Source organism: Nannospalax galili, unplaced genomic scaffold (genome assembly GCF_000622305.1).
Source record: "Nannospalax galili isolate Female #2095 unplaced genomic scaffold, S.galili_v1.0 scaffold54, whole genome shotgun sequence".
NCBI classification, from domain to species: domain Eukaryota; kingdom Metazoa; phylum Chordata; class Mammalia; order Rodentia; family Spalacidae; genus Nannospalax; species Nannospalax galili.
In genome coordinates this window covers 8,589,406-8,603,978 of record NW_008341028.1, presented here as the reverse complement: position 1 = coordinate 8,603,978, position 14,573 = coordinate 8,589,406, and the positions used below count along the sequence as shown (strand labels likewise).

General features: G+C 48.3%; 1 protein-coding gene across 2 annotated transcripts; it reads left to right on the top strand.

Annotated features, from left to right (window-relative positions):
* The first annotated feature begins 573 nt into the window (after positions 1 to 573).
* Calml4 (calmodulin like 4) lies at positions 574 to 13,478 on the top strand. 2 transcript variants are annotated; one of them, XM_029565104.1, is made up of 5 exons: positions 574 to 1,692; positions 1,772 to 1,802; positions 6,443 to 6,583; positions 8,915 to 9,103; positions 13,164 to 13,478. In XM_029565104.1, the coding sequence occupies exons 1-5, from the start codon at positions 1,690 to 1,692 to the stop codon at positions 13,181 to 13,183; spliced, it is 384 nt and encodes a 127-aa protein (XP_029420964.1). In that variant the 5' UTR covers positions 574 to 1,689; the 3' UTR covers positions 13,184 to 13,478. The 2 variants fall into 2 exon arrangements, with proteins under 2 accessions (XP_029420964.1, XP_008834588.1); XM_008836366.3 differs by lacking the exon at positions 13,164 to 13,478 and adding an exon at positions 12,246 to 12,533.
* The last annotated feature ends 1,095 nt before the right edge of the window (positions 13,479 to 14,573 follow it).

The window sequence follows — 14,573 nt, the reverse complement described above, 5'->3', positions numbered from 1 at the left end:
TCAAACAATTTAGGACAGTCAATGCAAAATATGAAAGCAAATGAAACAAAAATAATTATAAATCCAGAGGGGGTTAATGGGTGTCAGGGTGCTGTTAGAGCACATAGCTCACCCTATCACACACTGACATAAATCAGGAAAATGTCTAACATGTCTTTGGGGCCTCGGCTCTGTGCCCTCTGGTCAAAGTTCTGCTTCCCTCACTTCCTTCTCCCAAGGCAGCCTTCATCATGACCACCACATCCACCCCACAGGGAAGAGTCATCAGACCCTCAAAATTCTTGTCTAAAAGCAGGTCTAAAGAGGTGACTCGGGGCTGGAGAGATGGCTTACTGGTTAAGAGCACTGACTGCTCTTGCAGAGGACCCAAGTTCAATTCCCAGCACCCACATGGCAGCTACAAACTGTCCTTAACTCCAGTTCTAGGGGAATCCGAAGCCCTCTTCTGACTTCCGTGGCATTGCATGACATGGGTGCACTTACATACGTGCAGGCAATGCACTCATACACATAAAAAAAAAAAAAAAAGGTGACTCGGGAGACAAGTATTTTCCATAAGGAGGTGATCAAGACAGGAGGTCCCATGTGTCCAGGTGCCTTCATACTAGTTAACAGGAAGCCTCTCTTCCTCTGACAGCTGCAGCCTCTTGCCAGCCCTCACCAGCCCATCATGTAGTGCTCAGCCTGTGTGATTGCTGCACACCATGACTGACAACTGGGCCAGCCTGGATTTAAAGCCCTACAGGCAAACCGGCCACAAGGTGGGGACAAGGCAAAGGGGACCTCCAGACCAGACAGAACCTACTCATACCTAGAGCCTAGCAGCAGTTCTGCGAGCTATCTCTGAATTCCCCAATCCCTACTCTGTCATTCTGAGGTGTGTGTGTGTGGAGGGACCATCTGAGGAATCCCAGAGTAGGAGGGGAAGGAAGTGGAGAAGGAATTTCCAGCTAGGAGAAACTCTAAGCTGCTGGCTCTAGGACTAGAGACCCAGCCCCAGACCCCCAGAGTCCTCAGGAGGGAGAGCTGGCTGTGCTGGTCCCTGGATTTTCTCACCAGCCTGTAATGAGACTGGTGAGGAAACTGAGACACAAAGGTAAGGTAATGAGACTCCGGTGAGGAAGGAGTAGAATCCCAGGCTGAAGGACAGCAATGGGACTTCTGTGGGGCAGCCCCCAAGGCTGTGCAGGAAGTGTCTCTGAACTGAGCCATCTCAGTCTGGCTCTGCTCCTCCTGGTGAAACTGTAGTGTCTGGCTCCGGAAAGGAGTTTTTCAGTGTCCTAGTCTAGCCCCAGGAGAGAGAAAAGGGCCCCAAGACTGGCCTAGACCAATACAGAGTCAGCCCCACCCCAGGGCCCACTTTCTGTTACCCACTGGCCCCTTTTCAGAGTCTAGACTCCCAGGGAGGAACATGGGCATTTGTCTAGTTGCTGCAGAGCCTCAGTCTCTGGAAGCAAAGACCCATGCCCTGTATGCGTTTTGTAGCTGGTTTCCTCAAAATCAACCTGTGCTGACTGGAATGGCATCCCCTGTGCAAGGGGAGCTGGAATCTGACCCTGATGGCGTTGAGCCCTATCTCTATGGTAGCAGAGGATTTATTACCCGGGCCTCCACCCAGCCTGGTGGACTTTCAACTTGAAGCCAGTAGAAAAGGAAGCAAACTGTTCTAGGAGCATCCGGTGAGCTACGATGGTAAGTGAGAGGCTGAGCCAGAGGTGGGTGGAAAGGGCCCCTGCTGAAGCCCTCCCTGACTGTTCTCTCTCTGCTGCAGGCCAAGTTCCTTTCCCAGGACCAAATTAATGGTAGGTTGGGTTTGTTCTTTAATTAGTAACTCCTCGAAAAATGTGGGTCTCATTAAACAATTTGCTTTACTCATTACTGTTGTGGGGAAGGAAGGCCTGAGTGGGGAGCTGGCCCTCCCACAGGCTCTGGGCCAGCTACTGTGGGGCTGCTGGCTAGCAGTGGTTGGAGGTGACCGTCCAAGGTGGGACTGCTGACTTTGAATGGCTTGCTATGTGTCAGCATGGTTTTCAAGCCAAGTCACAGAAGACGGCTTGCCTGGCTTCTTAGAGGCTGGAAATGGGTCTGGTGGGAGGCAGGTGAAGGTTAGAGAGAGACCATTAACAGAGTAGCTGGGGGCAGGAGACAGGGAGAGGGACTTTGTAGTCAGTGCAGACAGGGAACAGAGCCCGGGGCTGCATCCTTTTGTCTTTGTGGGTCTCAGTCTCTGTAAAACAGGGGTTCAGCTGGTATCCCTCTGTCTAGTTTCATGTGAGCATTTTCTTTTCTGGACCTTGCAGATCAGACCAGTTTTCCCAAGACCAGAAAGACAGAATTGAGTTACATAGAACTTGACCCAGAACTGGTCAGGAGTCTGGTGGTTGAGCACCTGGCAAGACAGGCACAGTTAAGAGTCTTTGAGATACAACCAGCTGTTCCTGGAGGCTGTGCCCCAGAAGCTGCCCCAACATAGAATGGCAACAGACCTGATAGTCCACTCCCAGCTGCTGAAATGACACCTTGTCAGGGAGATAAAACTTGGGCACCTGGGACCTATGAAGCCCTGTGACCCAGAACAGTGTCCAGCAGGCCCCGGAAGTGGCTTCTGGTTACCCAGCCAGGGATCCCAGAGTTATAAATGGTCAGAGCTTGTGGCAGGGGTTGGGAGATTATGGGCTCAAGTGGGCACCTCTAGGACCCTTAACTCCTTACCCCCTAAATCAAGGCCAAGATCAGAGTGGACTGGTCAGGGAACTTTAAAGCACTGAGCTTAGGCCAGGGGCCCCTCTGGCTGGCCCACGTTTAAAGGCAAGGGCTAGAGGTGGCTCAGTGCTTAAGAGAGCTTACTGCTCTTGAAGAGGACCTGAATTCAATTCCCAACACCTAGATTGGGAAACTCACAACCACCTGTAACTCCAGCTCCAGGGGGATCCAATGCCTCTGGCGTCTGCAGGCACCTGCACTCACATACACATACATAAACATAATTAAAAATTTAAAAATTAAATCTTTAAAGGTGGACCTAGGCTGGAGGCCAGCTGTCAGTCTTAGTAATCCCCCACCATACCTGGACATAATGCTTGCTGTCCTGTCCCAGGGCTTCTGAAGCTCCCAGAGAGGAAGAAGGCAATTTCTCTTTGTATCCCAGTGTCTGACACCAAGAAAGTGACCACTAATCTTTAGTGAATGAAGCCCTGGACCAGGATGGGAGAAGAGAAGACACTTGCCTTTGAGTTTAAGGAGGCCCAATGGTGCACCTTACCAGGCCACTGTGAGCTGGGGACAGAAGAGAGAATGTCATTACATGCTGGACACAGGGCACACGAGGTGTGCTTTGAGGGATTTTATAAGCAGATTATTAAAACCAGGCATTATGAAACACAGAAGGCTCAAACTGTCTAGTTCATGTGGAATGCTAAGATGGCCCTGCTGCAATCAGAGCATTGAAGTTTTAAAAGAAGTTTCAGTTTAGGGGCTGAGGATGTGGATCAGTTTGTAGAGTGCTTGCCTAGCATGCCTGAGGATCTGGGTTCAATCTCTAGTACCATATAAACTGAGCTTGGTGGCACATGCCTGTAATTCTAGCACTCAGGGGGCAAAGGCAGGAGAATCAGAAATTCAGGGTCACCTTCGGCTACATATGGAGGTCAAGGCCAGCCTGGGCTACATGACACCCTAGAAAGGAAGGAAGGAAGAAAGGAAGAAAGGAAGGAAAGAAAGAAGGTTCAGCTTAGTGAATAATTTATACCAGGGTAAAAAATAGATTATCAGTGGGTCACTTATCAGATTTAATGGTAATACTATCCTAGTTCATTGGAAAAAGAACTATATTTTTTGTTGAATGGCAACTGTAGGTTAACCAAGAGCTAGCAAAAGTTGTTTGTGATGATCAGTTGGCTAGACAGAATTTATAATAAAGAACCTTGCACGTTTTATTATGTGTGAATTGTGAACTGCATATTCTTCATATCTGTGAGGTGAATATTCATGAATGTATTGGAGTCTGCATTACCCATTCCTCTGCTTGTCACCTGTCATCTCTGTATGAGGTGTGAGGCCTGGAGAAGGTCTTTTTCTTGGTTGGGGTATTTTCATTTTTCAAGGGAAGACCTAAAAGACAGGGTCTCCCTGTAGCCCTGGAACTCACTATGTAGACCAGGCTGGCCTTGAACTCACAGAGCTCCACCTGCCTCTGCCTCCCAAGTGCTGGGATTAAAAGTGTGTGCCACCATGCCCAGCTAGATTTATTTATATTTACTTATGTGTATGTGCCTACATGTGTATATGTGCACATGAGTATGAGGGCAGCTTACCTCGACAGAGGGAGAATCTCCATCAGCAGAGCTGGGGCCTTTCCAAGCTCAGGGCCAGCTTTCCTTTGCCTCCAAGGATGCAGTGAAGAGCCGAGGCAGTTCTGCCAGTGTACAACTGCACGTGGAGAAAAGAGGGTTCTGCATGGGGGAAGGAAGGGTTGCTGGGACAGTTGCAGACTCTGCTTTGCCTAGGCATACTTCCCAGCAGATCCCCATAAGGTCTTTAAAAACAGGACCAGGAGCTGTCAGAGGACAGCTCAAGAGTTCAGTAGCTGGGTTCCAAGGCTGGACCATGTACTCAGAAGTACTTGCAGCTGAAGCAATAATAAACCTCTCATAGGAGAGCATTGGAGGGCTGCCAGGCCCTCCTGGAGGGCTGCTCCTCACAGGAATCTGCGGGCAGAGGCAGGACTGTCTCTGTGTCATTTTTGTGACAGTCCTTAGGAGTCCGGCAGCCCTGCTGTGGGCTTCCTTCTTCCTGGCGACCCTGGACGAGAGCTTTTGGGTGGCTTTTAAGGAACAGAGGACAGGAGGAAAGGAGGGAGTGGCGTGGCCAGAAAAAAACTTAGAACACCTGGTTAAATTTGAATTGCAGATAAGCACTCATAAGGGTATTTGTTTGTTTGTTTGTTTGTTTTGTCTTTTGAGACAGAGTCTCCCTGTAGCCTCAGCTGGCCTGGAGTTGGATATGTAGACCACAGTGGCCTTGAACTCACTTGCCTCTGCCTTCTGAAGGCTAGGACTAAAGGTGTGCGCCACCATGCCCAGCTTAAGATTTTATTTTTATTTTGAGATTTTTATGTGTATGAGTGTTTTGCCTACATGTAAGTGCACTCGTTCTGTAAAGTGCCAAAGATGCAAGAAGAGGCATCAGAGCCCCTGGGACTAGAGTTAAGGATGGTTGTCAGCCGTGAGCTACCATGTGGGTGCTAGGAATCAAACCCCGATCCTCTGCAGGAGCAGCCAGTACTTGACTGCTGAGCCATCTCTCCAGCCACTATTTTTATTTTGAAATTATGTACATGAGTATTGTATCTATGAGTTCAAGTGCCTGAGGAAGCCAGAAAAGGATGTTGGATCCTCTGCAGTGGGAGTTACAGGTGGTTGTGAGCCACCCCACATGAGTATTGGGAACTGAACTCAGGTCCTCTGCAAGAGCAGTATGACCTCTTAACCACTAAACCCCACATACTCTTTTTAGTGGAAGTAAATCCATATCAAATTTGGAACATGGCTTAGTAATGCTTATACTAAAAATTGTTTCTTGCAATTCTAGTTAATTTCATAGTTTTATTTTTTCTTTTTAATTTTTAAATTATATTTTATTACATTTGTCCATTTATTATGTGTCCATGTGGAGGTCAGAGGACAACTTGCAGGAATTGGTTTTTTCTTTATACTATATGGATTCAGGTATTAAATTCAGGTTGTCAGCCTTGGCAGCAAGCACTTTTACCCACTGAGCCATCTCCAGCCTGCCCTCCTTTTTTTTTGGTTTCTGTTTTTTGTTTTTTAGGTTTCTTTTTCTTTTCTTTTCTTTTGTGACAGGGTCTCCTTGTAGTCCCAGCTAACCTGGAGCTCACTATATAGACCAGGCTGACTTTGATCTCACAAGAGACATCTGCCTGCCTCTGCCTCCTGAGTGTTGGGATCAAAGGTGTGCACCTTCCCTTTTTTACTTTTCTTTTCTTTTTTTTGAGGGGGGACAAAGTCTCATATAGCCCAGCTTCCAATTCATTACATAGCAGAGAATGACCTTGAATTCCTGAGCTTCCTTCCTTCACCTCCCAAGTGTTAGGATTTACAGACAGGTGCCACCACACAGTTTTTTGGTGGGTGCTACCTATTAAACCCAGGGCTTTGTGTATGCTAAGCAAGCATTCTACCAACTGAGCCCTAACCCCAGCCTCATAGTTTTATTTGCTGTATTTGGCAACCTGGTGTTGGGGAAGAGAACAGGGAGGAGAGCTCAATGTTAGAGTGCTTGCTCCATATGCATAAGGTCCTAGGTTCATCCCCAGCATGGGGTAGGGGATGGAACGGGGAATGGATAAGTGTAAGGAAGAGGAAGAGGGGGCAGTGGTGGAGGATGACTGCCAGCTTCTGACACCTCTTCTGATTGTGTACAGAGTACAGGGAATGCTTCTCCCTGTATGACAAGCAGCAAAGGGGGAAGATTAAGGCCACGGATCTCCTGGTGTCCATGAGGTGCCTGGGGACCAGCCCAACACCGGGGGAAGTGCAGCGTCACCTGCAGACTCATGGAATAGGTGAGAGGGCTGGCTGGGCAGGTTTGGGGAGCGCCCCCCCCCCGCCCCCCGCAGCCAGGCAGGAGCTGACAGTGGAGGTGGAGAAAATGCAAAAAACTGAGGTGCTGGTGGTATTGCACCTCCCTGGGACTAAACGATAAAGGTACCTGGCCTAGGATACTGTACTTCATCCACACTGCAGCAAGTGACACCAATGCCCACAGGGGACCCTGGTCTGGGCATTCCACCAAGTCCATCACAGCCCATAGGAAAGCTTGCTAACAGTGAGCCCAGTGGGTCTTTTGTTTGTTTGTTTGTTGTTTTGTTTTGAGACAGTGTCTTATATAGTCCAGACTGGTCTCAAACTCACTTTGTAGGAAGCCAGGATGACCTGGAATTCCTGATCCTCCTGCCTCTACCTCCTAAGTGCTGGGATTACAGGCTTGTGCCACCACACTCAGCTCCCACTGCTGTTTTTATGGAAAACTATCTCTTTATGGAGGGTCTGCAATGTGCTTAGTGAAAACAGCCCAGTGAGCAGTACCCTGTCCTTACCTACCTCCTAAGCATAGATCATGGTCCACAGCCAGCAACTTGCCCAAGCTCTGGGGCCAATGGTAGCAACGTTACTTCTTCTGATTTTACAGACTGGCCTAAAACCTATAATATGCCTACAAAACTGGAAGAGGGGGCTGGAGAGATGGCTCAGTGGTTAAGAACACTGGTTGTTCTTGCAGAAGACCCAGGTTCAAATCCCAGCACCACATGGCAGCTAACAACTGTCTGTAACTCCAGTTCCAGGGGATCCAACAGCCTCTTCTGTCCTCTTCGGGCATTGCACGACACGGGTGCACTTACCTATATGCAGGCAATACATGAATACACATAAAATAAAAATAATAAATAAAAAATATTAATAAAAAAGAATAGTAACTATTTTTAAAAAAACCTGGAAGAAATCCCATTCATTGCCAAGCAGGTCTCTGGTGCTGGGACTAAGGGTGGTTTTCTTCCTTTTATTACTGTTCCCTGTATTTCTGATAGGAACATACAGGATTTTTGTAATTAGAAACTAACAGATTTTGTTGCTTCTTTGTTTTCAAGGATAAAAACTACCAGAGAGCTGTGTCTAACCACCAGAGCTGTTTGCACTGGGGACTGGACACTCGGGAAGGAGGGGTTGGCCCAGAGAAGTGGGTAGGCTTGGGAAGGACACTTGCTCTGGAGTCCTGAGGCCATGTCCCAGTATATGGACCTGTGTCCTCACCCAGATGAGTTCTTACCATCTGCTGGGGTCACTGGGGGTAACCTGAACATTTGCTGCAGGCTGACCCCAGTGGTCTGAAACCTGAGCTCTCTACTTCCTGCTCTGAAGGGTGGGCGGCCTTATCTTCTGTTTCCTCTAGCCAAGAAGTGGCAGTGAGGGGAAGTTCTGGTTTGTCGGGGATATGGACTGGGGCCCCTTTACATCCTCAGAGGAGAGCAGAGGACCCATGGAAAGGCAGGTGAACAGCAAGGGAGGGGCCAGGGATTGAGGCTCACCAGTGTTTGGTGTGCTCTGGTGGCTGCCAAAAGGAGAATGGCCATGCTGAACTGGACCCAGTTCCTTTCAGTTTGGTGTGGGAGGAACACATGGGAGAGAGCAGAGGAGGTGGCTCCATCCTGGTACTATGTGGTGAGTGTACACTCTGAGCTTCCCTCTCCTTAGTAGGCAAGATGGGACAGGGTTAATAACCATGCTGTCTTAGTTTCTTTTCTGTTGCTGTGATAAAATACCCAGACAAAAGTGACTTAAGGAAGGGAAGGTTTATTTTAGCTCACAAGCTCACAAGTCCATCATGTCAGGGAAGTCAAGGCAGCAGGAGCTTGATGTACCTGGTCACATTATGTCCACAGTTAGAAGAAGAGAGCAGTGAATGCACACATGCTAGTACTCAGCTGGCTTCCTCCACTCTGACACTGTTCTGGATTCCCTGCCTAGGGAATGGTGCTGCCCACAGTGGGCATCACTTCCCACATCAATTAATATAATCAGAATGACAGCTCCACAGGCATGCCAGCAGGCCTTTCTCTCAAGAGATTATGCATTCTGTCAAGTTGACAGTTACTCTAACCATTACACATAGTCACGGAGAATTGTTGGGAGGCTGAAATGATGACTGTCCATCCAGTGAGCAGCCCATGGAGGTAACTCAGTAGGAGGGGCTTCACCCCCCTCACTATGACTGCCACCATCATGGTTCTTTGTGAATTAGGTGGTCCTGGAGCTGGCAGTGAAAGTCAGACAGGAGGTCCGTGGGCTTCCCCAAGAGGCTTTTCCTCCAGCTCCCTCTTCTGTTTGGGGTTTCCTAGACAAATATGGAGAGCTGGATTTTTCCACCTTCCTGATCATTATGCACACACAAATGAAACAAGAGGACCCAAAGAAAGAAATCCTTCTGGCCATGTTGATGGCAGACAAGGAGAAAAAAGGTTACATCATGGCGTCTGAGTTGCGGTCCAAACTCATGAAACTGGGAGAGAAGCTCACCCACAAGGAAGGTAAGAGCCTGGCCCTGGCTCCTTCCCACCAGCTGGGGATGATTAGGGAATTGGGGGGAGGACACCAAAACTCGGTGTTGTACAGAGCACCCAAGGCTATTTAGACAGCCAATTAATAATGGCGTGGAAGCTCATGACCAGAAGTCAAGCTAACTGAAGGCTCAACTGGGGCTGGAGACAGAACAGAGGGGAAGGAGGTAACAAGTGGGCCAGGTTAGGGTATCAGCGCAGGGACAGTCCAGTTGGGATCCTAGGGGCAGTAGTGGCTGTTTTCATGTGAACGGTTGGAGCATCTGCCTGGGCCTCACCCTGTCTAAGCTGTCACTGGGGGTCTTCATGTGGCCCAGGATAGCTATGAATATAAACTGTAAATTTACTGAAACATGAGAAATCTGGGTGTGGTGGTGTATACCTTTAATCCCAGCACTCAGGAGGTAGAGGCAGGCAGATCTCTGTGAGTTCCAGGCCAGCCAAATCTACATAGTAAGAGTCTGTCTCAAAAAACCAAACCAAACCAAACCAAACCAAACCCTTTGACTGATGGAAGAAGGGGCTGAGTGGCTTTCCACTAGTGCTGAGGCAGAATGCAGGGTCCAGGGGCCCCTCATTTCCAGGGCTGTCCCCTTTCCACAACTGGCTCTGATGTGGCCATGATGGGGCCTCCAAATTGAGAGGTCAGTGTACTCCTGCCCACCCTTGGCCACAAAGCTCAAGGAGGCGTCTCCTGGTGCAGCTCTTGCTTCAGAGCAGGATGAGGGCCCAGGCCTTCTGAGAAGGCTCTAGGTGCATGCTGGGCCATTTGCAGTGTCCTTCCTTCCAGCCTGTGATCACTGCTAGTAGCCGTGGTCCTGACAGGATTTGCTACCCTAGCCTGCATCATTGATTCCCCCCCAAGGTGGGGGTTTTCAGGTTGGCTGACCAGTTTGCCTTGAGTCCATTAGAGGGCTTGACTTGGCCACAGTGGGTACCAGGAAAAGGCCTCAATATTCATTGGATCTCTGCCTTTGGCCAGATCACAACAAACTAGTCAGAGGTTGCAGGTGTGTTCCTTCAGGGACCCTTGGATGTGTTCTTACCCTTGCTGGAAATGAGGTTGTAATGGACATCCCTGGGCTCTCTAAGACCTAGCATACTATGGACCAGTCTGCTTAGTTATTATCTGAGCTCACAGGCCTTTGTGCAAAGCCTTTAAAAGTGGCGCCCAACAGGCAGGCAGAGTCATCCTCTGGCCTTGTCTCTGCTGGCAGCTGAGGTGGTCTCAGCTTCCACGGCAGCTGTTTTCGTGTGAACAGGGAAACATAGCCTGCCCTCATGTGGGCTGACGGAGTGTCCTGGGAGAGGTGGTTAGTAATCTCTGTCCAAAGTAACACCATGGACCCCTAGACTCATTAACCAGCAAAGGGCATGAGAGGAACTGATGGCAACTGATGTCCCTCCTGAGTGCTGTGGGACACAGGGTATCATATTTAGGAACCCTTTCTTCTGGGGATTGGGAAGAGATGTTCTCTCAGAAGCATCCATGGCGTCCACTGCAGTGCCTGGTTGTGAGGTGCTGCCCCCTTCTGGTCATGCTGGAACTGATACCAGACCTGGCCTCTGCAGCTTGCAAGGATTGGCTGGAGGGTAGAAGCTTTCTTAATAAGATGGGTCAGTTTCCTCAGTGGTGGACACCTATGGGCTTAGGAATAGATCGCAGCACTCTCTCAAGGAGTGATGTTAGGTTGACACAGGATAACAGACTAGCTTTTACAGGAGGGTGAGGATGGTTCCAAGAGCCAGACAAGTTGGCCCTAAGAGGTCACTGTGGGTGACACTGGCTCTACTTGCCAATGTGTGGGACAAGCTTTTTTTTTTTTTTTTTTGAGACAGGGTTCCAGGCTGGCCCTTAGTCTCACAGATCTGCCTGTGTCTGTCTCCCAAGTCTCCCAAGTGCTGGGATTAAAGGAGTGTGCCACCATGTAGGGCCTAAGCTAGCATTCTTAAAAACATTTTTAAGGGCTGGAGAGATGGCTCAGTAGTCAAGAGTATTTGCTGCTCTCACAGAGGACCAGGGTTTGAGTCCCAGCACTCACATGACAGCTTACAACTGTCTGTAACTCCAGTTCCAAAGGATCTGATGCCCTCTTCTGGCCACTAAGGGTATCAAATGACATGGGTGCAATTACATACATGCAGACAGAACACTCATACATACAAAATAAAAATATTTAAATCTTTAATGTGTATGAGTGCTGTACCTGCATGTATGTAAGTGCACCACATGTGTGCAGTGTCTGTGGAGTGCTAACTGCTGAGCCATTTCTCCGGTCCCATATTTTTTTAAAGCAATGTTGAACAATGTAGATTTTTTTTTTTTTACATGCTTTGAACTCTAGATGCAGTTGGTTTTTTGTATGTGTTCCTGCAAAATACATTTTTCAAGTTAGTGCTGGGGATCAAACTCAAACTTGGGGTGCATGTAAGGTGTGCACTCTTCCCACTGTTTTTGTAGGGAGGAGATGGTAGCAGACCTCTTGTCACTGAGTCTCTGCTGCTACCAGGCCACGGGTGGGGAGGAGTCCCTATATGGAAGGACAGATGAAAGCCTGGGCCACAGTGGTTGCGTTTGGAGCTATGGAGAATGCCCACGACCGGGAGCTGAAAGAATGGTATATACTAGTAAAATGCCTACGTCAAAGGTTTTGCTAAAGATAGACACACAGGTCATATGTTTTCTTTCAAAAAAAGCACAGGGACCAGTGAGATGGCTCAGTGGATAGAGGTTCTTGCTGCCAAGCATGACAACCTGAGTTTGAAGGAGAGAAGTGACTTCCACAACTGTCCTCTGACCTCCATGCATGTTCTATGGCATGCATGCCTCCCACAAATAAATAAATGAATAATAAATAGTTAAAAAACTAAAAGCAAGCACAGGGCTTTCAGTGACTGAGTGCCCACCAGTGTGCTCTCTGTTCCCATGCTGGCCCTGTGGAAAGTGGGAACATGGAGGCAGTGTCTCCAGGAGCCTGGGAGCAGGTAGTCCTTTCATTCTCGGGCTTGCTTCACAGTCTATGGGAACAGTCCAATGCACTCTTGGGGAAGACCTTGGGGGACCCCCAACCTCAGCAAATCCAAACTTAAACATTAATATGATTTATTGCAGTGGACAGTCTTTTCAAGGAGGCGGGTATTGAGCCGAATGGCCAGGTGAAATACCATGAATTTATCCAGAAGATCACTCTTCCTGTGCAGGACTACGAAGGGAGCTGAGCCTGAGGCAGCCAAGGGCGAGACAGCTTCCCAGGCCTGAAAATCTGGACTGGTTCAGTTTTTTTGTTTGTTTGTTTGTTTTTTTAAAGGGAAGACCTTTTCACTCTAGAGATGACACAGTAGTAAGACCATATGGCCCGACTGTAACAGGGGTAACTAGCAATAAATGATTCAACCACAGGGTCAGATGCCCATAATGAAAGCTCTGTGTGTTGATCTTAATGACTAACATTAGTTCAGCCTTCTGCAGTGTAGAAGGGCTCATGATTTGGAGTCAGGCTCGCATGGCAACCCTGGCTCTGCAGCTTTCCAGCTGTCTCTTTGGGTCAACCATTTTTGCCTCTCAAAGGCTTTGGGTGTCACGAAAGCTGGATTCCTGCCCTCCTGTCACCTCACAGAGCCCACCAAGGAAGGATGAAAATCATGACTTGAAAATGGCTGGCAAGCTTGGTGTGGTGGTGCAGTGGTATATGCCTTTAATCCCAGCACTCAGGAGGCAGAGACAAGCAGATCTTTGTGAGGTTAAGGCCAGCCTGGTCTACATAGTGAGTTCCAGACTGGCATCTCCAAAAAAAAAAAAAAAAAAGAAAGAAAAATGGTTGGCAATTTGGAGAGCCTGTGGAATTGGAGTTACTATGGTAGTATCTTTCTGAAAAAGGGAAGTCTGCCAAGACTGCAGTCTGGATTTGAGTGCTGGAACCACCTTTCCAAGAAAAAGCCAGGGTTGGTGGGAAAACAGCAACACACACACAGTAGCCTTTCTTATAGCTCCACAAGCCCCACTGAAAAACTCATTTCCACCCCATGACAGTTCAGGACGCTCCTTCATAAACAGAGTGAAAGCACACATCAGAGTGAACTTTGCATCAGCTGAGCAGTGGGAAGTGATCCAACTTCATGCCCTACCAAAAGAAGTGGGAGGATGGGAGCTGTTATCACCTTCTGAGGCTTCACAGATAAGTGGGACTCCCTGATGCTCTTGGCAGAGTAAGTAGCTGTGAACTGTGCTGATGTCAGGTTCTAGGAACTAGGATGGGGATGGTCTGCTCAAGACTTTAAGCTACTTCCTGCCAAATCAAGAAGTGTCTGTCTTTGGGGAAATGACTAGACATATCTTTTATTAAAGGCTAGGCACTGGGAACACTGCAGGGGACTGAACAGTGACAGTCTTGATTCAACTACCGCACACATACTGCATGGCTTCAGACCAAACAGAAGACCTGAGCAATCAGGGCTCATCTTCCCGATAAAAGGTAGTATATATGAGGAGAAACTGCCGAGTGATATTTAGAAGTCTTTTCTGGGAAAGTATGTAGCCTTGGCTGGCTTGAAACTTACTATGTAGACCAGGCTGGTCTTGAATTCGTGGGCCATCCTCCTCCTTCTGCTTCAAGAGTTCTGGGCTGGGGTACTACCATACCCAGCAGAGTTTGGGGTAGGGGGAACAGGCAGTAAATGGCCCAAATAGCTATGTGAAGTTGTGATCATCTAGCTGGGACCCGAGTCTACACAGACCAGAGGTAGATCCAGTCTTGTAAGGTCCGAGTTTTATAACTTTGGTAGCCTTTCTTTTTTAGGTAGTCAGAATTGAATCTAGGGCCTCACACATGCTAGGCAAGTGCTCTACCAGAGCTACATCCTCAGCACCCTTTTTACATTCTTATTTTTTGAGACAGGGTCTTCCTAAGTTGCCTGGACTGGCCTTGAACTTGCCATCCTGCCCAGCCTCCTGAAGAAGTTGTGATTATAGGCAATTTGGTTGCGTTAATACAAAAAATGGGCTGGATCTAGTACATGGGCCTGCAAGGACAATTTTGAGTTTGAGGACAACCTGTGCTATGTAGCAAGATCTGTCTCCAAAACAAAATAATCCAAAAATAAAAATACAGAATTTCTGGGCTGCTCTCAGGGCCTTGAGAGAAACCAGAGCAAATGAGGACAAAGAATTCTTCAACTTCATTACTTCTGTGTTAAATCCTTCTGAGGGGATGACAGACCTGGGCCTCCCAGAAAAAAGGGCTTCATTTCAGTTAGGTAGGGAAGGGTCACGGAGGGACACACCTCTGAGTCCAACCACAGGCTCAGGAGTAAACAGGCACTTCATTCCGACACTGTAGATGGGATGGGACAAGGAGAGCCTGGAGTGTTATAGAGGAGGGTGCTTTCTGCAAAGTACCTCTATGACCCTGTCAGTGTCTGCTCCTATTTCTCTCTCTCCCCC